Source organism: Gorilla gorilla, chromosome 9 (assembly GCF_029281585.2).
Source record: "Gorilla gorilla gorilla isolate KB3781 chromosome 9, NHGRI_mGorGor1-v2.1_pri, whole genome shotgun sequence".
NCBI classification, from domain to species: domain Eukaryota; kingdom Metazoa; phylum Chordata; class Mammalia; order Primates; family Hominidae; genus Gorilla; species Gorilla gorilla.
Genome location: NC_073233.2, coordinates 42,859,867 through 42,886,992, shown reverse-complemented (window position 1 = coordinate 42,886,992; position 27,126 = coordinate 42,859,867). Strand labels below are relative to the sequence as shown.

General features: G+C 39.1%; 2 protein-coding genes across 2 annotated transcripts in view; one reads left to right on the top strand and one right to left on the bottom strand.

The window, feature by feature from the left end:
• Window positions 1-3,503, bottom strand: part of RAG1 (recombination activating 1) — a 63,463-nt gene extending 59,960 nt beyond the window's left edge. Inside the window, exon 1 of the mRNA XM_055355540.2 lies at window positions 3,298-3,503. The gene's annotated coding sequence lies outside the window, so the exon portion shown is untranslated. The remainder of the gene's footprint in view (window positions 1-3,297) is intronic.
• TRAF6 (TNF receptor associated factor 6) lies at window positions 3,065-25,382 on the top strand. The gene is made up of 7 exons (XM_019037628.4): window positions 3,065-3,787; window positions 11,730-12,047; window positions 14,627-14,777; window positions 16,014-16,172; window positions 18,231-18,302; window positions 20,656-20,733; window positions 22,631-25,382. Exons 2-7 carry the CDS (start codon window positions 11,752-11,754, stop codon window positions 23,441-23,443), a joined length of 1,569 nt encoding a protein of 522 aa, XP_018893173.1. The 5' UTR covers window positions 3,065-3,787; window positions 11,730-11,751; the 3' UTR covers window positions 23,444-25,382.
• Window positions 25,383-27,126: the final 1,744 nt, after the last annotated feature.

Here is a 27,126-nt window from a genome sequence, read left to right as displayed (position 1 = left end):
CTGTTCTTGTAGTAGTGAATAAGTCTCACAAGATCTGATGGTTTTATAAAGGGAAACCCCCTTCACTTAGATCTCATTCTCTCTCTTGTCTGCTGCCATGTAAGACATGCCTTTTGCCTTCCACCATGATTGTGAGGCTTCTCCAGTCATGTGGAACTGTGAGTCCATTAAACCTCTTTTACTTTATAAACTACCCAGTCTCAGGTATGTCTTTATCAGCTGTGTAAGAACAGACTAATATACTGTTACATGAGGCAGCCCTATGTATTGTGGAAGCAAACTACACATGGGCATAAATACCATCTTCAAGGCAGGCTGCCACACACACTTATAATGGTTGTTCAATAAGTGTATTTTGAGCTAATGAATTGTGTCATAATTTTATAATTCAACTTGTAGAGAGCCATCTTATTTCCAAATGTTTGGGGAAGTTTTACCTTCCCAACTCTACCTTCAGCTGTGTAAAACTATATCCTATTTCATTTTTCAAATAGGATGTGAGAAACAGCAACCCAGGAATGATATTGTCTTAGTTCAATCTGTGCTGCTATAACAGCATAACACTGACTGGGTAATTTATAATGAACAGAAATTTACTGGCTTAGTTCTGGAGGCTGGGAAGTCCAAACTCAAGGGGCTGGTATCTTGCAAGAGCCTTCTTGCTGTGTCATCCTATGTTGGAGGGCAAAGTGAAGGCAAGAGAGAAAGAAAGAGATGGAGAGAAAGACGGGGCCGGACCAAACTTGTCCCTTTATAAGGAACCTACTCCCAGAATAACGAATTCACTCGCATGATAATGGCATTGATCCATTCATGAAGAGCGTCCTCCCACGACCCAAATACCTCTCATTAGGTCCCACCTCCCAAAACCATCACATTGGGGATCAAGTTTCCAACGCATGAAATTTAGGGGACGCATTGAAACTATAGAAGATATGGAGACTATATCTTTATTCACGTTTGATTTACTTATAAGGACAACTGGACAAAATATTTTAAATTATTAGGTTGGTACAAAAGTAACTGGCATTTTTTCCATTAAAAGTAAAGGCAAAGACCACAATTATTTTTGCACCAATCTAATAGCAGCTTTTCAGGAAACCTGATCATTGTGGTTGCTACATATAGGTAACTTTACTAATAGGAATATTCAATTATTTCCATCTGCGTAGGACTTCCTAGTTTGCAAGGTATCTTTCCATATGACCTCATTTGAACTCATAACAGCTCTGAAAAGAAGACAGGATAGATTTCATTACAACTCTATAGATAAGGACATCTGACCAGGTCCCAATTTCAATGAGAGTCAGAAGCAGGAGTAGAACTTTGGCTTTCTTATTTCGAGTATCAGGAAATAATTCAAGAAAGAACTGTGAATAAAGCAGGCTTAGCTATGCAGCAGAAAAGACAATCCCAATATCTCAATGGCTTAAAATAACAGGTGTTTGTTTCCTGCTCTCGTAAGTCCAATGCAGGTGGATTGACTTTCCAAGGCAACTGCCCTTCATACATCAACCGAGTGATACATCTCTTCCCTCTTGTAGTTGCCCTTTGCTCCTTGATTGCACACAGGGGAAAGAGTCTTGCAATGAAAATAAAATGCTTTGACCTAGGAATGATATGCATCCTTCTCGTCATAGCTCACAGGCCAGAACTAGTCACGTGGCCCTGCCTGATTGCAAAGGGAAATGGTATTTGTAAGTTTCCTGTGTGCCCAAGGCATGGATGAGCACTAAAACTCTCTCCTATATTGAATAAATTGGATTTGAAGAAGTAGGAAAAGGCCCCTTGAGGGCACTTATGAAAACAATGTAAAGAAACATACACAGAACACCTAATCTTTTTGAAAGCCTGGTGCTGGAGTCTCTCACAATAGATTTTTATTATTTTATCCTGACAAAAGCCTGGTAAGGTAGACATTATCCCCTTTTTTATACTTTTTGGTCATTGTAGTTCATGGAGGTTATGTAACCTGCCCCAGAGCTCACACTAAGAAGTGGAGGGAACTCTGATTCTCTTGCTCTTCCTTTTCTCCAGCTCTCAATTTCATATAATGATCTTTTCTTCCATCCCATAAGAGATTTAATTTTTAAGAGGAGCTTCTAGGGAGGGATACACAAAGGCTGGCAATGTTTTATTTTTTAAAGCTGGGTGGTGAGCACACAGATGTTTGTGTTCTTTTTATGTCTTAAGTATTTCAAAATACAATCTTTTAAAAGGGGGTTGACAGAACCTGAGAACCAGTGATAAATTCTTCTTAAAAAGAGAAGCATTTTAATGAATATTGGCAGCCAGAAAGTAGGACATACAGTATTGGTAACATTTATTGAGCCCATACTATGTCCTAGTTTTGGGTTTGTTTGTTTGTTCGTTTGTTCCTTGAGACAGGGTCTCACTCTGTCACCCAGGCTGGAATGCAGTGGTGCAATCATGGCTTACTGTAGCCTTGACTGCCAGGGCTCAAGCCATCCTCCCACCTCAGCCTCCAGAGTAGCCGAGACTACAGATGTGCACCACCACACCCAGGTAATTTTTAAATTTTGTGTAAAGATGGGGTCTCACTATGTTGCCCAGGCTGGTCTCAAATTCCTGGCCTCAAGTGATCCTCCTGCCTTAGCCTCCCAAAGTACTGGGATTATAGGCATGAGCCTATTTGTGCCTGGCCAGATAGTTTTAAATAATTTCTTTACATATTTTATCTCATCCTTCCAACAACCCTGTGAGGTAGATACTATTATTATCCCCATGTTAATACGAGATGAGAAAACTGAAACAAGTACAGATTAAGTATTTTACCTAAATCACACATTTATTATAGGAAAAACTGGATTGGAACCAAGCATTCTGGCTTCAGGATACATACGCATGACTACTATCCTGGAAAACCTCCCCTAACAGGTGGACGATGTACCAAATATGCAGAGGTGGATGAAACTCTTTTGTGCTTCTCCAGCAAAACGCGTGGTACATTCTCTAGACGTTTATGACCAGTTAAACAGGGAATTTAAAATAGTTTTCCCATGACAGAGAAAGACAAAGCGCTGGTGTTCTTGGCAGGAAATTCAAAGAAATATTTAAGGCAAGGGCTGACTCCCTTGGACCGGATGAAGGGGAAGAGCAGGTAATAATAGAGGGTTCTATGGATCGCGGAAACTTCCTGGGCAAGGAGGGTGGAGCTGGGGAGGGGTTTAAGAATTCCTGAAGGTCAAGCGATCTAGCCCAGCTGGGGTTTTCTCCTGCTTGGAGAGGGGTGCTATAAAAGCGCATTTTGGGATTACTACTGTCGCCACTGCTCACCAAATTAAGTTATTCCGGGAGGGATCTTCTCGTCGCCATCCTCATTCCAACACACACCCATTGACACACTCGGGTTCGGCTGTGCGGTGCAACGAATTCCCAGGTGGGACACCCGAGCAGGAAGAAAGCCAGGCGGCGGGGCTGGGGTCGCCGCCCGGCCCGCGCCGCAGTCCGCCTGGAGGATCACCGCCAGGGGGCACTCTCTCCGAACTCGGCCGCTCTGTCTCCTCCCCGGCGCGCTCCCTGCCCTTCGCTCCCCGCAGCCAGCAGAGAAGGCGGAAGCAGTGGCGTCCGCAGCTGGGGCTTGGCCTGCGGGCTGCCAGCGAAGGTGGCGAAGGCTCCCACCGGATCCAGAGTTTGCCGTCCAAGCAGCCTCGTCTCGGCGCGCAGTGTCTGTGTCCGTCCTCTACCAGCGCCTTGGCTGAGAGGAGTCGTGCGGTTGGGCGGGGAGCCCTGCCCTCCTGGTTCGGCCTCCCAGCGCACTAGAGCGGTGAGTCTCCTTCAGGCGCCTCCTCCTGGCGGCCGCGGCCTCGCTTCCCAGCGGTCAGGGACGCCGCCCCCCGCCCCTTCGCTCTCGGCAGGTCGGGGACGCAGTCCCTGTCCCCTCGCTTCCCACCAGTCGGGGACGCCTCCCCTTTCCCTTCGCTTTTCACAGGTCAGGGACGCCGCCCCCTACCCCCTTGCTTCCCACAGGTCGGGGACGCCGCCCCTGTCCTCTCGCTTCCCGCTGGTCGAGGACACCGTTCCCTGCCCCTCGCTTCCCCGAGGTCGGGACGCAGCCTCTGTCCCCACGCTTCCCACAGGTCGGGGACACCGTTCCCTGTCCCCTGACCTCTGCTCCCCAGGCCTCCTCTTCCTCGCTCACTCCACCCCCTAAAAAACCCCGCGTCGCCTTCCTCAACCTCGCTCCTCTCAACTCCGCTTTTTCCCCTTCCCAGATAAGGAAATTGCCTCCTGCAGTTGTCCGCTCCTTGGAGCAAACACCTGCTTAAATTTTTAAAAAATCCTTTACGTTCCTGGCGACTCCGTCTGTCACTGTCATGGGAAAGCTATTTTTGGATTCCCTGTTGAACTCGATAGAAGTCTCAGGCAGCGAGTTTAAAAAAAAAAAAAAAAGGCTCAGATGACACGAATATTTTCTCCCCCGCCCCTACACTCGGTAGTTCGAGCGATTGTTCCAGACGCCGGGTTGATAAAGCTGTTCCTAGTATTTGGCTTAAGGGGAACTCCAGCTGAGTTAGGACTGTCTTGAATGTGAACAGAAAGCACCTAAATAAAGTATTAGCAGCTTCGCTGTATGGTATTTAATTGTTTCTTTCTCTGAGAGCAGATTACTATTACTGAATGTCTTGTTACATAGGTTCCATGTAGAAACGAGAAAAACTGGTAAAGAAATTCTGTGTTGGCCTTGTGAACTTGGCCGCTATCATTTCATTCATTCTCCTTTGATTACTAGGGAAGGGAGAGGGGCTTTTCAAATTTTGAGGTTGAGTTGAGTGTATAGGCAGGAACAATGTGGCCTCTTTTGTGACTCTAGGAAGGAGTCCGGCATGTGGTGGGTACAGGATCACATCAGAGTTTCAGCCTGCATGCACCACAATATTTCAGAATTGTAACATGAGCTCTTCTCTGTGGTAAATTTGCGCATGTGATGCCGATAAACTTTTGGTCACTTAGATTTGGAGAGAAGTTCAAATCCTTGCCTCCTGGAGCAGAGTAAATAGTGCCCAGGAAGGGGAATGCCCCTTGAATTTGGATTCAAAGTTAAGGCACAACAGTTGAGTATTTTGCAGCATCTCTTGGCCATTGGAGTACATTTGTAGGTCTTCACACTTTAGAAATTTAAGAAGCTGGTAAACAGTTTCTGTTTCTAAAGCTAGTAGCACATTAAAGATAATTTCTCATATTTTCTTTACATGGTTTTACTTTAATAAGTTACATGTTTACTCATGTATGAATTTCAGTTGACTTAAAATTGACTCATTTAAGACATAACTTGTTGACTTCTTTTAACTTGGCACATACCTCCTTAGCATCTGCCTTGGAGGACAAACTTTTTGTAGATTATCCTACTTCCCCCTCCCCCAAGACATGTTACAGTATTCTCTTTTGATTATAATGTACACCCAGTTACTAATTTGTGAATTTAAATCTTGATTTATGACAAGGCTGTTTTCAATACTACTCATTTTACGGCTGAAATAAGTTAGCAGTAGTTACATTCCACAATCTTTAAGGTAGTGCTTATCATACTAGATTTTGCAACTGCAAAAGGGAATTACAATCAGGACACTCTTAACATACAAGTTAAGGAACAATTTATACTTTGTTCCATCCCTTCATTAATTCCTGTAGAAAGCCAGGTAAGTATACTAGAATAGAGGCTGTAAGAAATTTTTATTTTAGGCCTGGCATAATGGCTCATGCCTGTAATCCCAGCACTTCGGGAGGCTGAGGTGGGAGGATAGCTTGAGACCAGCCTGGGCAATATGGCAAAACCCTGTCTCTACAAAAAAATACAAAAATTAACCAGGCTTGGTGGCACACACCTGTAGTCCCAGCTACTTGGGAGACTGAGGTGGGAGGATCACTTGAGCCCAAGAGGTGGAGGCTGCAATGAGCCATGATCGTGCCACTGCACTCCAGCCTGGGGAATAGAGCAGGACCCTGACAAAAAAAAAAAAAAAGTGTGTATGTATATATGTATATATACACACATATATAAAATACATGTATATATATGTATATATACACATATATAATATATACATATATTTTATATATGTTTATATGTATAATACATGTATATGTGTATATATACATTTATATATGTATGTATAATACATGTATATATACATATATACATATATACATTTATATATGTGTATATACGTATATATACAAAGCACTTTTTGTTCTTCTCTTAGTGTTAGTTATCGTTATAATTAAGTTAGAAAGGTGATTTTTCCTTAAGTCATTGCAGTTCTTAAAACTAAAGGGACAAAATGTTTTACCAAAGAAAGAGGAAACAAAAATGCGAAGTGGCAGTCAAGAATTGTTTTTAACTTAATTTTCCCTTTATGTCTAGTTACATGGAACTAAATACTATGGACTTAAAGGATGACTATATGAAAAAGTTTATTTGGAAAATAGAAAGCTTCTGGATTGCATCTTAAAGCATGGGAAGTAATGTGAAACTTGAAGGCAAATAGATTTTGAACATGCTCACTTTTATGTGTCACACTGCATTCCCACAGTGGAGTTCCTTTTAAGGAATTATAACTGATTAGACAGATTTTCTTAGGAACACATTAGCTATAAAAGGTCTCTTCAGACCTAAAGACCTTCAAGCCTTTTGAACTGGACTGGAAGCAGGCAGTGTATAGACTATCCAATAAACTACATTTTAAACTGGACATTTGGGCAGAAAAGAAAAGATACACCTAGCTTCATAATTTCTGCCTTTGTCTTCTGGCCAGCACTTGGATATATGTCATACACCAAATAACAAATACTAATTTCTCAAAAGTGATTTTACTTAAAAAAAAAATGGTTCAAGACTGAAATATACCTGATGTTGTCAAGCGTAGAGAAAATGGACTCTTGCATATATACTGTGCTTGTGTGAGTGGAAATTAGAATGTCTTTGATACATATTGGATAACCAGCATTATCTATCAGAAAGCTTAAAAAGTTACATACCCTCTGATCCAACAATTCTACCTCTAGGAAATTTACCTAAGGAAGTAATTGGACACAGAAATGTACAGATATACCTCATTTTATAGCACTGGTTTTTTGCACTTCACGGATACTTTTTTGTTTTTTTTTAACATATTGAAGATTTACGTCAACCCTGTGTTGTGCAAGTCTTTCCACGCCATTTTTCCAACAGCATGTGCTCACTTTGTATTTGTCTGTCACATTTTTGTAATTCTTGGAATATTTAAAACTTTATTATGTCTGTTATAGTGATCTGTGATCAGCGATCTTTGATGTTACTATTGTAATTGTTGTTTTGGAGTACATGCACCACACCCGTATGAGATGATGAACTTTAATAAATGTGAGAGCTCTGACTGCTCCACTGACCAGCTGGTACCCTTACTGTCCCTCTCCTCGGGCCTCCCTACTCCCCTGAGACACAGCAATATTGAAATTAGACCAATTAGTAATCCTACAATGTCCTCTAAGTGTTCAAGTAAACCAAAGAGCCACATGTCTGTCACTTTAAATCAAAAGCTAGAAATAATTATGCTTACTGAAGAAGGCACATCAGAAGTCAAAATGGGCCATTTAGCCAAATTGTGAATACAAAGGAAAAGTTTTTGAAGGAAATTAAAAGTGGTACTCCAGTGAACTCACTAATAAGAAAGTGAAACAGCCTTATTGCTGATATGGAGAAAGTTGTAATGGTCTGGATGGAAGATCAAACTAACCACAACATTTCCTTAATCCAGAACCTAATCCAGAGCAAGGTCCTAATTCTCTTCAATTCTGTAAAGTTTGAGAGAGGTGAGGAAGCTGCAAAAGAAAAGTTGGAAGCTAACAGAGATTGGTTTATGAGGTTTAAGGAAAGAAACGCATCTCCGTAACATAAAAGTGCAAGATGAAAGAGCAAGTGTTGATGTAAAACTACAGTACATTATCTAGAAGATCTAGCTATGATCGTTGATGAAGGTGGCTACACCAGACAACAAATTTTCAGTGTATACTTAACAGCCTTTTATTGGAAAAAGATGCCACCTAGGATGTTCATAGCTACAGACAAGTCTATTCCTGGCTTCAAAATTTTAAAGGACAGGCTGATGACTTTTTTGTTAGGGGCTAATGCAGCTGGTGAATGTTGAGTTGACACCAGTGCTCATTTACACTTTTGAAAATCCTAGAGCCCTTAATAATTATACTAAATCTACTCTGCCTGTGCTTTATAAAGGTAACAACAAAGGCTGGATGACAGCATATCTGTTTACAGCGTAGTTTACTGAATATTTTAAGCCCACTGTCAAGAACTGTTCAGGAAAGAGAGATGCCTTTCAAAATACTACTGCTCATTAACAATGCACCTAATCACCCAAGAGCTCTGATGGAGATGTTCAAGAAGATTAATGTTGTTTTCATGCCTGCTAATATAACATTCATTTTGTAGCCCATGGATCAAGGAGTCATTTAGACTTCCAAGTCTTATTATTTAAAACATGCATTTCATAAGGCTATAGCTGCCATAGAGAATGAGCCCCCTGATGGATCTGGGCAAAGTAAATTGAAAACTTTCTGGAAAGGATTCACCTTTCTAGATGCCATTAAGAACATTTGTGGCTCATGGGAAGTCAAAATATCAGCTTTAACAGGAGTTTGAAAGAAGTTGAACTTGAAAGAAGCCCTCATGGATGATTTTGAGGAGTTCAGGACTTCATTAGAAGTCACTGAAGATGGTAGAAATAGTAAGAGAACTAGAATTAGAAGTGGAATCTGAAGATATGACTGAATTTCTGCAGTCTCATGGTAAAAAACTTGAACAGATGAGGAGTTGCTTCTTATGGATGAGCAAACAGTGGTTTTTTGAGATGGAATCAACTCCTGGTGAAGATGCTGTGAACATTGTTGAAATAACAACAAAGGATTTAGAATATTCTACAAACTTAGTTGATAAAGTAGTGGCAGAATTTGAGAGGATTAATGCTACTTTTGAAAGAAGTTCTCGTGGGGTAAAATGCTATCAAACAGCATCACATGCTACAGAGAAATACTTCATGGTAGCAAACTTCATTGTTGTATTATTTTAAGAAATTTTCACAGCCACCTCAACCATCAGCAACCACCAACCTCATCAGTCAACAGCCATCAACATTGAGGCAGGACCGTCTACCAGCAAAAAATATTACAGCTCGCTGAAGGCTCAGATGATCGCTAGCATTTTTTAGCAATAAGGTGTTTTTAAATTAAGATATATACATTGTCTTTTTAGACATAATGCTATTGCACACTTAATAGACTACTGTATAGTGTAAACATAACTTTGTATGGGAAACAAAAAAATTGTATTACTTGCTTTATTATGGTATTTGGATTATTGCGGTGGTTTGGAACTGAATCCAAAATGTCTGAGTATGCCTGTATATGGGAATAAAAATAACAAAGGGTATATACCCTAGTGTAGCATAACAGCATCATTTGTCCTCAGATTTGGAAGGTATAAAGGGGGCCCTATACCGTATTTTATGACCCAGCTGTAGTGACTAGTTCTGCTATTTTCTGCTGTCTTGCCATTGTTTGCTTCCTTTCAATCTGTATGAACCTTCCCTAGGAGTCCACATCAGATATAGGAAGGCCATGGGAGCTATTTTTAACTTCGGGAATACTGTATCAAAACTAAATAAACCACAGCCGGGCTCGGGGGTTCATGCCTTAATCTCAACACTTTGGGAGGCCAGGGCAGGTGGATCGTTTGAGGTGAGGAGTTCCAGACCAGCCTGGCCAACATGGCAAAACCCCGTCTCTACTAAACACAAAAATTAGTTGGGCGTGGTGGCGGGCGCCTGTAATCCCAGCTATTGGGGAGGCTGAGGCGGGAGAACCCAGAGGCGGGGGTTGCAGTGAGTCGAGATCGTGCCATTGCACTCCAGCCTGAGCGACAGAGTGAGACTCTGTCTCAAAAAAAAAAAAAAAAAAACTTAAACAAGTAAACCACACGCCAAGTTTCTTTGCAGATTCTTTGGAATTCTGTCAATGTAGTGTAGTAGTGCTGGACAGACCATGTTTAATAGTAGCTGTGGCCAGCACTTTAGTGTAATAAAATAAAGGCAAATAAATTTTAAATGCAGCTTCATGGACAAATTGGTCAAAACATGGATAAAAGTAGTGTAGTACAAAGTGCAAAGCTCCAAGGTCAGGTAGACTTGGGTTCTGATCCCAACTCTGTTACTTATTAGTTGGGTAATCTTAGGTAAGTTACTTAACCTTTTAAGCTCCATAGTTACCACTTTGATAAGTGGTGACGACAAAACTTAAATACTACATAAAGTTGTTGTAATAATTCATTCTTACTGCCTGGCACTGTTCTAAGTGCTTTGCACATATTAACACATTTAATCTTCTCAGTAACTCAAGTGGATTTTATTGTTAGAACCATTTTACAGATGAGAAAATTGAAGCACAGAAAGGTTATATAATTTATCCAGCTCATAAATGGAAGAAAAGAGTTAAATTCGTATCATTCAATTCCAGCACCTGAGCTCATCACCACTTATTAGCACTGCCTTTCCAGCCAGAATAGTGCCTCATTGTAGGCGGTCATCAAGTGCTACTCAGAATCTTTGAAAAGAATGAAAAGGTATTTGTAGTGGTAAAAGGATTGAGTACTACTGTCTTAATCCTCGATTTGGTGAAGTGGCAGCCAGGAATTTTATATAAAAGTGAGACAAGCAGGAGAATATGACTGGAGGCCTACATTCTGTTTCTTGAATGATATCTGACACATACTAGAAATTTTTTTCAAAAGTAATTATTTAAAATACAGTTGTGGTTACATGGGGTGTGAATTGCTTTTAAATATTAGCTTCTCGCTTGTAAATACCATAATGGTTTAGAATTTGAGGGTATCTCATCTGCTCATGAAACCAATAGTTTTCCATAGGCAAACAAAACATCACTTGTTTTTCCAGTCATTAATAATGAAACATAGTCACTTGACCTGACTGAAGGCAGAAGGACATAAAAATACACTTTTTCAATTCTATTTTTAATACCTAATAGAAATCTCCACACTGAGCATTTGGAAGTCCTTATAGAATTTTAGACCTAGAAGAAAAAACCAAGATCTAAATGGTTAAGTAACTTGCACTAAATCACACATCTAATAGTGGCACATGATCACCTGATTCCTTGTGTACTGCTTTTCCTGGCACTGAGCTGCTAGCCATACTATTCCCTTCAGCTCAGGATACTTGAAGGAACTTCAACAACATGGATAAGTTCTTTAGCGATGCTTAGTGAACACTTACTGTATGAAAAATCGTGTGCTAAGTACTGAGGAAATGGAAATTAAAATATTTAGCTCAATCACAGGAAACAAACATGTAAACAGATAATTGTGATATAGGAGAGTACTACAACTGAGGTGCTTCTCCTTTTTTAACTTTATATGCTGTCATTCTACTAGATCATGAACTTCTGAAGGGACCCAGCTTTCTTTGTGTGCTCCAAGTGATTTGCACAAATAATAATATATATATTTATTGAAGGAGAGAATCAGGTAACTTATAATAGTTATGAAAAAGCTCAAAACACTTTTAAAAGTTTTCTGTAAATAACAATACAGCTGATGTACATGAATTAAAAAGTGACTTGTATAGATAAGCTATGATATATATGTGTGGGGTGTGAGTGTGTGTGTGACTTATAAAGGCATTTTTTTCTTGCTATTTCCACAGAGCAAGTGATAATCAAGTTACTATGAGTCTGCTAAACTGTGAAAACAGCTGTGGATCCAGCCAGTCTGAAAGTGACTGCTGTGTGGCCATGGCCAGCTCCTGTAGCGCTGCAACAAAAGATGATAGTGTGGGTGGAACTGCCAGCACGGGGAACCTGTCCAGCTCATTTATGGAGGAGATCCAGGGATATGATGTAGAGTTTGACCCACCCCTGGAAAGCAAGTATGAATGCCCCATCTGCTTGATGGCATTACGAGAAGCAGTGCAAACGCCATGCGGCCATAGGTTCTGCAAAGCCTGCATCATAAAATCAATAAGGTACGTGAGCATAAGAAAAAATGGTGTCCTATAACAGAACCAGATGCAGAGAACATTGTTACATAGAACATGGAACATCCCAAAAGTAGTCTTACACATAAAAAGCTACTTAGGAAAAAAGAACAATGGACAGAAAATTGAGAAAGTTAGATTCTTATCCCAGTTTCCACTGTTGTGTGAAAAGTGACTTGAATCTCCTCCTCTCTTGACCCTTGGATAAATGAGTAAATAATTTGCTACTTTTACTTAAAGCAATTCTAATGCAGACTGGGGAGTGACTCTATGCTTTAAAGAAAATAGTATTTTTTAAATGTACCTTAAATTATGATGCTACTAGATAAAGATAATCTCAACCACACAAAGAATACTGACTCTGTAAGTGATCAGTTATTGTGATTTTAGGCATGTTAAATCTTGTTTATTACCTAAAGTGTATGGTCAACTGTAAAATTACCAGTATTTTTAAAGAAAGTATTAACTGAAGGCTCTACCTTCATAATATATCCAAAATCCAGTCCCTTCTCACTTCCTCCCTCTGCTACCACCCTGTTGTGACTCACCACCAGCTCTCTCACAGGCCTCCTGCTTTCTATTCTTGTCTTCTTCCAGGCTGTTCTCAATACAGCAGCAGGAGTGAACCTAGTAAAATAAGTAAGATGATGTCATCTCTGCTCAGACCATTGTTGCAGGGTATCTGGGAGTAAAAGCTAAAATCCTTATAAGACCCTGTGTGATAGGCCCATGGTTCATTTCCTGACCTCTTTTCTGCTGCACTCTTTGTCCTTCTACCCATTCATTCCCTCTTTGCTATCCCTTGAACATGTCAGGCATGCTCCTGCCTTGGTGAGTGGCTTTAGCTCTTCTGTTGATAACACTCTTGCCACAGCTAACCCCTTAACTCTTCCACTTTGGCTCACATCTCACCTTCTCATAGGTCCCCTCACCACCGTATTTATACCACAGTGTGGTTCCACCTTTCTTGCCGAACAATCCCAATCTCTCCACCTGGCCCTACTTTTCTTTTTTCCCTTAGCACTTTCTGCCTTCTAAAGCACCAAATAATTTATGTGTTTATTGTCTGCCCCACTGGATGATAAGCTCATTGAGAGCAAAGTATTAGATCTGTTTTATTTCTTGATTTTTCCCAAGTTCTGGAAATAGTGCCTGACCCATAGTAGATGATCAGTAAATCATGGTTGCTTTAACTGAATGAAAGTACTTGCAATTTCCATGGAAATAGATACATTTTACTATAATTCAAAAGTACATGGGAATTTTGTAGGTAACTAAGGAGTCCTATACAGGACAAAAAATTGGATGAAGGGGGGCAGATTTTATGTTCTTCAATAAATAGCCATCTAGTTATATTAGTGAATTCATTATAAGTTCTGTCCTGGCAATTTGTTAGTCTCCAAAGTTTTTATCTGCCAACTTTTACATTAACTTTTCTATAAAACTTGAATTTAAGAGTAACTACATCCATACTCGGGACTTGGCTTAATTTAAATCACAAAAGATAATGTCTGCTGTTTCAATTTTGGGGAAAGATGTATTAGACAGTGCTGACTTAACAAGATCTATTTTGGGTAGATTTTTCTCAACCTCTACATTATTTTATTTTTGAGATGGAGTCTTGCTCTGTCTCCCAGGCTGAAGTGCAGTGGCGCGATCTCGGCTCACTGCCATGCCCAGGAAGGTAGCTAATCTTCAGCAGCTTTTTAATAGCAAGATGTTCATGAAAGTAGTGGGACAGTGGTCTGAAAAGGAAATACAACCCACAAAAAGAAGTCTGAGGCTTTTTTTTTCTATCTCCCTATAAGCTTTTTAAAAATGAAGACTTAGCCCCAGTGTTCTTAAAGGAACTGCTCTGAAATTTCTCATTGAGTATGTTCACTCAAGGAATCAAAGTGCATCTCAATACAATCCCATTTTCTTTTTCTGAGGATAGTTTTTTCCATCATAAGAAAGAATAAACCACTGAGAAGCAGGACATAGAGGTCCTTTAACTTTCTGTAACATTGGACCCTAGACATACAAATAAAGGAAACTTTTGTTGCCTGTTAGCTGGAGTGTTATAGTGACTATTTCAGAGTAAACTTTAAAATGTGACCTCACGGAGGTACTGCTAAGTGCTTAAATTTTTACTTATGACTGAGCAATTGCATTATAGACATGTTATTAGTACTGTGAGCAGCATATTCCATCTTTCTAGTGTATTGTATAGGTGTGACAACACAGAGGCCAGACTGCCAAAATTCCCATTCTTTCACTTCATTTTGTACCAATCAAAATACCTTATTCAGCTAATTTTTCTCAAAAAGCTGGAATCTATCCCACCATATAAAAATCCCTTAGCTTTTGATAGGTTATCAGTATGCTAGTTGTACTCATTTCATAAAAGAACAGTTTGTAAGCTCTCCATAAAAGGACAGTTTGTTTTGGTGACCTGCAATATAATATGTTAAATTGTTTTTCCTTATGAAACAGTAAATGGAGAATTTATATATGGTGAATTAAAGTTGTTTGGATTTTCTAATGTGAGTATTTAAATCTAATTGTGTGTATTTTGTTTCTGTTAGGGATGCAGGTCACAAATGTCCAGTTGACAATGAAATACTGCTGGAAAATCAACTATTTCCAGACAATTTTGCAAAACGTGAGATTCTTTCTCTGATGGTGAAATGTCCAAATGAAGGTTGTTTGCACAAGATGGAACTGAGACATCTTGAGGTATTAAAGTTCTTTTCTAGCTGTTAGCACATGTATAAAAGGAAGTTCCTACAGAATAGGGACTTTGCTGTGTCCATCTGTGTATTGCCAGTACCTAGCATATGATGATTGGTTAATAAATTCTTGCTGAATTAATGCCAGCCCTTTAATTATTGAATATAAATGTAAGTAGAAACCAGAAATATACTGTTTTATTTACTCTGGTTTTGCCCAGCAGTAATTTTTTTAAAAAATCAGTATTGTTTCATAAGCTTTTGGTGAGCTTTATCTGCAGTAAACCTGAGGAGCATTTTAAATACAGGTGTCGGCCAGGCACAGTGGCTCACGCCTGTAATCCCAGCACTTTGGGAGGCTGAGGCGGGCGGATCACGAGGTCAGGAGTTGAAGACCAGCCTGACCAATATAGTGAAACCCCGTCTCTTACTAAAAATACAAAAATTAGCCAGGCATGGTGGCGTGCACCTGTAATCCCAGCTACTCAGGAGGCCAAAGCAGGAGAATCACTGGAAACCAGGAGGTAGAGGTTGCAGTGAGCCGAGATCACGCCACTGCACTCCAGCCTGGGCGACAGAGCGAGACTCTGCCTCAAAAAAAAAAAAAAAAAAAAAAAAAAATGCAAGTGTCACATTTTAATCTTGCAATTTCATTTTTGTCATTTTGAAATAAGCAGTAATTCCCAAGTAATCATCTCAGTATCCTCATTATACTTTTTTCTCTCTGTTTTTCTAAATTGTGCATTTTATTATGAACTAAATGGAATACGCCTATAGTTCAGATTAACGGAAACAATCAGATTATAAAATAATTTGCTTTTATAGTAAATAGATCAATTATTAGCTTGGTGATTTTTTACCAGAAATTAAATTTAGTGTTATATTTGAAATTAAATGTTTAAGACAGATATACTACTTGCTCCTTTTACTTATTAGCTCTTAAAAGAGAGTGGCCTTTTTGACACAGTAATAAATTGATAAATAGGAAATCTGACTTCCTTCCAACACTCTTTGCTAATTGGATGCATGAACTTGAGAATTCACATCCTTTGTATAAATTTGCAATCCATGACCATTTTAAAAAATTCGCTAAAGACGTTCATATTGTGAATGGTTCTGTGGTGTGCACTAGACAAAGTAGGTTCAGTAGCCTGCTGGAAGAGAACAGTATATGATTAGGAGAGCTTATATGTAGAAGACTTCAGAGTTGGCTAATGCTAATCCATTATTTTTTTAATTATAGGATCATCAAGCACATTGTGAGTTTGCTCTTATGGATTGTCCCCAATGCCAGCGTCCCTTCCAAAAATTCCATATTAATATTCACATTCTGAAGGATTGTCCAAGGAGACAGGTTTCTTGTGACAACTGTGCTGCATCAATGGCATTTGAAGATAAAGAGGCATGTACTAACTTGGATTTGTTAAATTCACTACTTCTTAAAACATTGTTCTTAAATGTGTACTTGAGGGGGTTAGCAGTAGATAAGGATGTGACTCCAACTCTGAGTCTACATTATCAATTTTGGGAAAAATGATTTTTAAGAAAAAGAAGGTTCAATAAGCCATCTTAGTACATAAGTGTAGAATTTGTATTTGCATGTCTTTCTTAAAAAAAATTTATACTAGTTATCACTATTGTAGATATGCAAGTAACAGAACTTCTAAGAAAGGCATATGCCGATCGGCTTTCCTGTGTGATATTTTAATAACCAATTTTGGATTGGAGACAAACAAGTAGATTAAGATAAGATCTACACAAAATTATTCTGAGAAACAGAATAGGTTGTTATAACTATTATGAAGAATAAATCAAACCCACAAAGTATGTTTCCTTGATGATACTTTATCGTGCGGTGTATACAATGTATTTACTTCTCATTTTGTATGTTAAATTTAAAAGTTTATCCTTTTTTTTTTCTTTTTTTGAGACGGAGTTTCACTCTTGTTGCCCAGGCTGGAGTGCAATGGCATGATCTCAGCTCACCACAACCTCAGCCTCCTGGGTTCAAGCGATTCTCCTGCCTCAGCCTCCTGAGTAGCTGGGATTACAGGCACGTGCCACCATGCCCGGCTAATATTTTTGTATTTTTAGTAGAGACGAGGTTTCTCCATGTTGGTCAGGCTGGTCTCGAACTCCCGACCTCAGGTGATCCGCCCGCCTTGGCCTCCCAAAGTGCTGGGATTACAGGCACGAGCCATCATGCCAGGCCAAAAGTTTATCTTTTAAAAAGAAACTTGGTAGTGCCTAACAGCATCATGATTATAGGACAGTTTTTATATTCAGAAACTGAGATAGATTAAGTAGACTTGTATTAATATTGCCAATAAAAAAAGCTAACCCTGAAATCTAAGCCCTTGATCCCTATCCTATGTATACTTTTATAAAATAACCTACATATAATTTATGTTTTTATTCTGTTACTTAGATACTTCCTTAAACTATAGTTTTTATAAATTCACGTTGGCAGTTTTTCCCCACTTTGAGATCAAGCATATTATATCCATTACATTGATAAAATATTCAAAAAAAGTTAGCTAACTTGGTATAAATGTAGAGAAGTCTCAGTCATAATTAGAGTAAAATGACAACTCCTTTTTTTCTTTATTTTTTTGGAGATGGAGTTTCACTCCTGTTGCCCAGGCTGGAATGCAATGGCGCAATCTCGGCTCACCACAACCTCTGCCTCCTGGGTTCAAGCGATTCTCCTGCCTCAGCCTCCCAAGTAGCTGGGATTACAGGCATGCACCACCATGCCCGGCTAATTTTGTATTTTTAGTAGAGACGGGGTTTCTCCATATTGGTCAGGCTGGTCTCGAACTCCTGACCTCAGGTGATCTGCCCTCTTTGCCTCCCAAAATGCTGGGATTACAGACATGAGCCACCACGCCCGGCCCGACAACTCCTTTCTAAACTTTAGTAAATTAGATTGACTTAACCTGGAAGGCTAATTATTTCTCAGCACATCAACTAAAGTCATTATATTCTAGAAAATAAGGCTTACCCTTCTGGGGCATATGAGAAACTGAGCACCAAATCCTCATGTCCTAATAAAAGATTTGTTCTTTAACTCTACTGACAAGAAATTTTAATTAAATCGTCATGCTGCTGCTGAAAATTTTTGTAAGATTACCTTTGGAGAATTACAGCCTCGGCAGATGATGTCCAAAGTAGATACAGGTGTACCACCTCAGGATAAAAGGAAGGGATTTGAAAAATTATTTTTTATATACTACCCTGCTCTTTTAAAGAGCTGGAAAGTTGAATGAATCTCATTATTACACTGGGAAAGAGAAAGAAAATAGCCTTTATATATTACTCTCACTTTCACTCACTTTTGCTTTGTACAAATTGATGTCCTTATTTGTTTATAGTGAAAAATTGCTTTTTATCAAAATTAGTTGTTTTCACTTTTTCAGATATTCTCATGCTTTAATTATATTTCTCTAATAAAATGCAGATCCATGACCAGAACTGTCCTTTGGCAAATGTCATCTGTGAATACTGCAATACTATACTCATCAGAGAACAGGTATTATTCATTTTCATAAATTATTATTTTCATAAACAGCTTAAAGAAGTGAGTTAGGTTTTTTAATTGAAAATTTAAATCAATAAGGCAAAGAAATACAGATTGAAGAAGTATTAGAGCTGTGTGAAAATTTTTTATATAAATTAATATAAGTAATAAATACTTTCAGGGAGAACAAAACATCCAGCCCTTTTTAAGTACTTAAAATTCCTAAGTCATTAACATAATACCTGTGCTTTTGTATATTCATAAAAATTCCCAACAAAACCAATTTTAAGATAAAAATAATCAAAAGTAAGGGTCCCCATTTAAAGAAAGAAAAAACTAAGATATATATATATTTACACACTGTGAAATGAGGATCTCAAGTGTCCAGAGATTGGCTGAAAGAATAAGAGGGAACAGCGAAATAAAGGAAAGCAGTTCTGTTCAGTAGGAGAATATTATTTGTAGCTGTAATCCCTGAGGCGTACAGGGAAGTTTTCAGATTTTCAGGACCTGTAGCCCTTCTGTTCAGTTGTCCTGTAGGCCACTGACCGGGCATCATTAGAAGTAGTAATTGTAATAGAAAATTATATGGTGGGGTTTTTTTGTTTCTTGAGATAAGAGTCTCACTCTGTTGCCTAAGCTGGAGTGCATTGACACAATCATGGCTCACTGCAGCCTCAAATTCCTGGCTCAGGCGATCCTCCTACCTCAGCCTCCCAAAGAGCTGGGACTACGGGCGTGCACCACCATGCCCGGCTAATTTTGTATTTTTTTAGATTTTTTGTAGAAACGGGGTCTTGTTATATTGCCTAGACTGGTCTCGAACTCCTGAGCTCAAGCAATCTACCCACTTTAGCCTCCCACAGTGCTACAATTATAGGTGTGAGCCACCAAGCCCAGCCCAAAGATTGTTTTGACTATTAGTAGAGAAAGGAAAATTCCATCTGATTGCTATCTTCTGACATTTGGGGAGTTTACCCACAAAATGTGAATATTAACCATTAAATATTTATATACCCATGAAATCTGTAAACCCAGAGATCATTATTGATATACCTTACTGAGAAGCAGCAAGCAAAACCTGTCACTGGACAAGTTTGTTAACCTTAAAACTTTTTCATTGGTTTGTTAACAGTCTCTTAATTTTTCCAACAAAGCCTTAATTTGAAGGTGTTAAACTTCTTTTGCTTATGAAGTCCTAACTCGTTTTCCTTTTTGCTGTCTTTTAACATTTAAAGGAAACCATGCAACAAATTAAAACCCAGCAAAAGAAAATACAAGAAAAAACCCTAGGCTAAGAGTCAGAAAACCTGGGTTTTAGTCCTAGGTTTAAACTGTATTAACTGTGATTTTAACTGTGCCCTCTCGTCTTTAACAAGTTGACATTCTAAATAGATCTGGGATCAGCAAACTGGCCTGCCAGCTAGATCTGTCTCACTACCTGTTTTTGTAAATAAAGTTTTATTGAAAGACAGTCATACCCATGTGTGTACGTCTTGTGTATGGCTACTTTTGTATGACAATAGTAGAGTTTAATACTTGGGACAGAGGCAGTACAGCCCATATTTACTATCTGATCCTTTACAAAAAATTTTATTGGCCCCTGTTCTACACTGTTCCCTCTTGAGAAATGAAGGATTGAGTTATAATAAATGGTCTCTCAGGTACTTCCTGTTTGAAATATCTACAACTATAGCTACATTAAATTTCTAAAGGGAATTTGGCACCTCTTTGAAAAAATATGATTGAGTATAAAGGATCTTACCTTAGAGAATGTGTCTTAGAGTCCCAAAATCCAGGACTGAGACTTTTTTTAGAGCTTCTATTAATGTGTTTAAAGTACCTTCTAACATCTGAGTCTCCCCATTGTAGCTAAAATATGCCCAGCTTAACAAAAGTTAAGAAGATTGTTGAAAGGTGGTCAAAGATGATTTTTGAAAGGTGGTCATGAGGCAAGTATGGGTGTAGTCAGTGGCTTCAGTGCATGCAGTTGACTGGTTCCTATTAAATGGCCCAGACCATAGTGGGAGTCTTAATCCAGTTTGCACTTGCAGCTGTTGTTAGGTGTTTTTTCTGTAAAGTGCCACTAGAGGGTGCCAGTTCCCAGCAAGAGGAACAAATTCATTTTCTTGAAATGAATTTTGAATAATTGGAGGGGATATTATGAGATGTTGATATTTCCTGTCTCTATAACTTTTGAAAGTAGATGTTCTTTTAATTTTTGTGGGTGATGGTTTATGCTGCACCTATTCAACTGCCAATGTGGTACAAAGCAGCCATTGACAATACAGTTTAAATGTGATCGCATCAAACTAGAAAATGATATGCAAGGAAGAGATTTTTCAGCCTTTGTTTTGGATTTCAGATGCCTAATCATTATGATCTAGACTGCCCTACAGCCCCAATTCCATGCACATTCAGTACTTTTGGTTGCCATGAAAAGGTAAGGTTTTTTTTTCTTTTAATTCTTGAATATAAGTAAAAAAAAATACTCAGTTACATCATGTAGTGGAGAATAACAACAAGAATGTAGATGTAGTTGTAAAGCAGTGTAATAAGTGATATAATAGAGTTATTCATGGATGCTGTGAGCAGAAGCAAAGGCATACTTAGCAATGCCTAAAGCATTCAGACAGACTTGACAAAACATGATGCTTTGGGCTGAATCTTGACAGGTGAAATAGTTTTCCAAGAAGACAAAGGAGAGAAGACCAGTGAGAAAGAGTGAGCATGGTGATTTGAGGAACTACAAGTAGTTTGTGTTATGCTAGTTCAACCCAATAGCAATGTATATGATTTGAGGTGGAGGTGGGGGTACTAGTACCTGAGCTGTTGGAATACCTAAGTGAAGACAGCTTGAATTATGGCGATGACCGTGAAGATAGACCTAGGAGCCAGTACATATTTAGGAGAGAAGATCTACTGCCTGTGTGACTAAATAAATGTGATGAGTGAAGGAGAGGGAGGCATCTAGAATGACTCTTGGTTTCTGGCCTTTGTCACTGGGTAGATGGAAGGGCCATTCGGCAAAAAAGAGTGAACACGGGAAGAACTGATTGGAGGTAGAGTTTAAAAAAAAATCTGTTTTAATGTATTGAGTTGCAGATAATGACTTCACTCAGCTAGGGAACAGGTGGGATGACTGACATGCATTATGTGCTGTCTTAAGCCCCAAAGAGAAATTAGGACTCAGAGTATTGCTTTGGGAAAGTGATTTGTGGTAATAATGGAAGTTGTGATTGAGATCATATGGCGTATGTACAGGAAAGAGAAGTACGCCAAGGAAAAGAGCCATGAACAAACAGTATAAGAAACAGATGAACCAGGCAAAGAGAAAGTAGTATTATGGTCTCCAAAATTAGTTTCAAGATTCATGATCAGTAGTGGCAAATGTCTGAGATTGATCATTGTTTATGATATGTCTTTCTTTTTGGAGAGTGCAGTTACACTTTTGGTTTTCCATTATACTTTTTTTTCCTGACTTATGTATAACAAACATACATTTAATAATTTAAAAAATAAAATGAGCAAAATGGTATGGTTGTATTTTGTGGAAAAATTCTGTATTGTGCTTAGAGAAAAAGAAAGAAATAAAATGTTAATGGAAGTTAGGTGAGATATTAGGTAACATCCTTTTTGGTCATCTATATTTTCTAGGTTTTTTAAAGACTATATGACCTTTTATAATAAAAATTGTTGTATTATGAATGTTTTTTGTATAATAGGGTGTTCTTAATGACCTTAGAATGGCATGGTGCCAGGAAAAATTCCAATTTGCAATAGATTTGTATACTGGGAATTGCAGACAATACAGGTAGACTATATTCTTGACTTAAAAAAAATGGTATTAATATTAACTAGAGAGAGACAAAAGCTCTTCAGAGAAGTTTGTCCTTTTTTGATGGGAAAGACTTTAATAATTGTATTCTAAAGGAAAGTGTTAGAGGAAGAGATGTTTGAAGATGAAGAAAAATCACTGAGTAAAATCTCTGGGGTGTTGCAACAGGTCAGGTAACATTTAGAGCACAGGTAGAATGTTAATCTTGGAGAGGACAGGCATCTCAGAAAAGAAGGATGTGTGTAAATACATTTTTTGTAGGTGGGAGGGAGATTTATATGAGTGAAAGCTGGGAGAGTAGTCATCAGATAGTCTGTTTTTCAGTGAACTAAGAGGCAGAGTCGCCTTGTTGGATCAAGAATCTGTTGAAGGCAAAGGAAAATTGTAGAGAATTGAGGGAAGTGGTGTGACTACTTGAAAACTTCTTATTTGACCTGGCCAGGTCCTTTTCCTACTCCTCACGGTATCTATTCCCAGCATAAGGCTTGTGCTTGATTTTTAGATGCAGAGGAATCACTTGGCACGCCACCTACAAGAGAACACCCAGTCACACATGAGAATGTTGGCCCAGGCTGTTCATAGTTTGAGCCTTATACCCGACTCTGGGTATATCTCAGAGGTCCGGAATTTCCAGGAAACTATTCACCAGTTAGAGGGTCGCCTTGTAAGACAAGACCATCAAATCCGGGAGCTGACTGCTAAAATGGAAACTCAGAGTATGTATGTAAGTGAGCTCAAACGAACCATTCGAACCCTTGAGGACAAAGTTGCTGAAATTGAAGCACAGCAGTGCAATGGAATTTATATTTGGAAGATTGGCAACTTTGGAATGCATTTGAAATGTCAAGAAGAGGAGAAACCTGTTGTGATTCATAGCCCTGGATTCTACACTGGCAAACCCGGGTACAAACTGTGCATGCGCTTGCACCTTCAGTTACCGACTGCTCAGCGCTGTGCAAACTATATATCCCTTTTTGTCCACACAATGCAAGGAGAATATGACAGCCACCTCCCTTGGCCCTTCCAGGGTACAATACGCCTTACAATTCTTGATCAGTCTGAAGCACCTGTAAGGCAAAACCACGAAGAGATAATGGATGCCAAACCAGAGCTGCTTGCTTTCCAGCGACCCACAATCCCACGGAACCCAAAAGGTTTTGGCTATGTAACTTTTATGCATCTGGAAGCCCTAAGACAAAGAACTTTCATTAAGGATGACACATTATTAGTGCGTTGTGAGGTCTCCACCCGCTTTGACATGGGTAGCCTTCGGAGGGAGGGTTTTCAGCCACGAAGTACTGATGCAGGGGTATAGCTTGCCCTCACTTGCTCAAAAACAACTACCTGGAGAAAACAGTGCCTTTCCTTGCCCTGTTCTCAATAACATGCAAACAAACAAGCCGCGGGAAATATGTAATATCTACTAGTGAGTGTTGTTAGAGAGGTCACTTACTATTTCTTCCTGTTACAAATGATCTGAGGCAGTTTTTTCCTGGGAATCCACACGTTCCATGCTTTTTCAGAAATGTTAGGCCTGAAGTGCCTGTGGCATGTTGCAGCAGCTATTTTGCCAGTTAGTATACCTCTTTGTTGTACTTTCTTGGGCTTTTGCTCTGGTGTATTTTATTGTCAGAAAGTCCAGACTCAAGAGTACTAAACTTTTAATAATAATGGATTTTCCTTAAAACTTCAGTCTTTTTGTAGTATTATATGTAATATATTAAAAGTGAAAGTCACTACCGCCTTGTGCTAGTGCCCTCGAGAAGAGTTATTGCTCTAGAAAGTTGAGTTCTCATTTTTTTAACCTGTTATAGATTTCAGAGGATTTGAACCGTAATCCTTGGAAAACTTAAGTTCTCATTCACCCCAGTTTTTCCTCCAGGTTGTTACTAAGGATATTCAGGGATGAGTTTAAACCCTAAATATAACCTTAATTATTTAGTGTAAACATGTCTGTTGAATAATACTTGTTTAAGTGTTCCTTCTGCCTTGCTTACTTATTTCCTTGAGGTTACGAAGTAGCATCTTCCCCAGAGTTTATAATGCTGAGAACCATGTGGATACCAACTGCTCATTGTTATGCTATGTAACCCTTTTTGTCTATTCAGTGCAGAGTGAATTTCACAGCTCTGCATATGTCTTCATTTGTTTAATGCTTACAGGACAGGAGATGCACACATACAATCAGCAACATAAAAATTAAAAGTGACCCAAGTAGTCAGCGCATGTGGCATCTCATTGGTGGTGACAAAAGCTATGTGAGCCAGAAGTTTTCAGCTCTTTTGAATACCCTCTGGTTTAGTTCGATTAAAAAGAACAAAATTGATTTCCTAAAATCAGAATTTTTTAAAACTGGGGAGATGATTGGAGATACCTAGGAGGTCACCAAACTAGGATTAGAAGTCACAGTGGTTGTATCACAACTTAGCTTGAGTATGTTGCTGTAGCCTAACAACTGCAGGTTCTGAGAAGGATCCTGTGGAATCCTGGAAGTAACCAGATTTTCCTAATAGGGAGAGATGATTTTTTTGTGTGCCATCATGTATTTGTTAAAGGCCTATATATAGATATAAAATATCGTGGAATCTAGTTCTCAGGGAGACCCGCAACTAGTATAAGCTTATAAAAGGATCTAAAGATCCATCCACCATTTAAAGTTGTCTGGTAATGAGAGATGACATTGTATCCCCCAGAGAGGCCAAATCAGAGTCGCCAGCCAGGGTTCTAGATCAGCCTTAATTTCAAGAGAAAGCCAAGGACCTCATCTGCCGGGGAGTGTGATTTTCAGCCCCAGCGAGTGTCACTTTGAACTTTCCCTTTGCTTTTTTCTCTCTTCTCCCTCCCCACCCACCCTTAGGCTCCTGATCTGGTGAGTTTGTTATGGAGTGAAAATAAAAGTCAAGCAGAGACCTTGTTTCCCGTGCCACCATTAGTACCACAAGCTCATGGCTAGTTACCACATTATTTCCTGGCAGTTTGTGTCCCTCAGCTGTGCCTTCCAACCAGCGCCTGAGAATCTCTGCATACCACCCTCTAGGTAGGGAAACCTACACTGCTGCTGTTCCTGTGATTGTTTTACAATGAATAAATAATTGTCAAGTTCCATTTAAAAACTGAACAGTAGTATTTTTGTATTTGCGTAGAAAAAGCCTGAAGGAAATATACTAAACTTTTTGTTGGCTTATTTTCCTTTGCGCTTGCTTATATTTTTTACATTTTCTACAATAAATATGTACTTTTATCGGAGAAAAAAATTAAATGTTGCCACAAAACATTCAATCTCCACGCCCCCAGCTCAAAAAAGGAAATGATATTTAAAAGCTTCCTGGTCAGATTTCTATTAAAAGCATTGGCTGTGCATTAGGTACAAAGAGGAGTCATTTCCTGCCTTGGTGATACTATTTTTTTCTACTAACTCAAGAGTCTTTATAAAAAAAAAAAAAGTTGTTTTGCCTAATTTCAGCTTTTAGCAAGCTTCCCATGTGTAAAATGATTTGGACCAGATATTTCTACAGTCCCCTCCAGCCATAACATTCTGTCTCAAATTAAGTTCCAACCAGCAGAACACTGACAATACTTACGAAAGTATTTTGCCAGTATAAAATGTCTTTAACTTACTCTTTGCTGACACTGATACTTTCCTCTAATTTAGTGTCTATCAGCTGGGTCACATCTTAAGTAAAATGAGCAATTTTAACCCCCAACATTTGGCATTTTGTCATAAACCAGCCAGTTATTTTATGCTGTTCATTCATCGTGACTACAGAGTAGAATAGTCAAGCTGTCATTCCAAATAGAAAACTTTTGACTTCAATCAGAATTAAGCCTTAACCTGGAAAGTTGGTTTCTTCCTTACATTTTCCCAATCTCCTACTCTATTCTTAAACATGCTAGTTTCACTCAGTTGGGTATACAAGCCTTTGGGCTTTATGTTGTGTTACTAACCACCTTTTACCATATTTATCTTTTGGCATCATTCTGGGACATTGCTAAATTAAAAAAGAAATTGTTTCCACTTTTTTCCGGAGATGTTCAACCAAAGGTTTTTGTTTTGTTTTGTTTTTTGTTTTGAGACAGTCTCGCCCTGACGCTCAGGCTGGAGTGCAGTGGTGCAACCTCGGCTCACTGCAACCTCCACCTCCTGGGCTCAAGCCATTCTCCTGCCTCAGCCTCCCAAGCAGCTGGGATTACAGGCACCCGCCACCACGCCCAGCTAATTTTTTTGTATTTTGAGTAGAGACCGGGTTTCACCATATTGGCCAGTCTCGTCTGGAACTCCTGACCTCAGATGATCCGCCCGCCTCAGCCTCCCAAAGTGCTGGGATTACAGGCATGAGCCACCACGCCCAGCGTCCAACCCAGTGTTGGATGAAACTTGCTGCATGTCATACATTTTGCTGTTGGCAAACAAGTCTGAATGTTGATTTGAAGTTTGGTAGTTTATTACTATCTATTGGCAGCAAAGACTGTTTATTGGTATACTACAATATGATTTAACTTTTATTTTGGGGATAAATAGTAGAAAAAAGTGAAACAGAATGAAGGCAGGTGTTTTTTATCCTAATGATGGAATAATACAGAGATACTGGACGATCTCTAGCAGTTAATTTTGTGACCCATATAAAATTATACAGGTCACAGTATAATTCTCTATTACCGTTTTTACACCAGTAAGTCTTAGATAAACTAAGCATGCTTATGAATTATGTATACAGTTAGAATGCATTATTTTTACAGAGGAACAATTGCTTGTATGTACTAACACTGTTCTCTTGGCTTGCCTCAAGTTCTACTCATTATTTTATATAAAATACTATTAGGCTGGGCACGGTGGCTCACGCCTATAATCCCAGCACTTTGGGAGGTGGAGGCTGGCGGATCACTTGAAGCCAGGAGTTCGAGACCAGCCTGGCCAAAATGGTGAAACCCCATCTCTATAAAAATACAAAAATTAGCCAGGTGTCATGATACATGCCTGTAATCCCAGCTTCTTGGGAG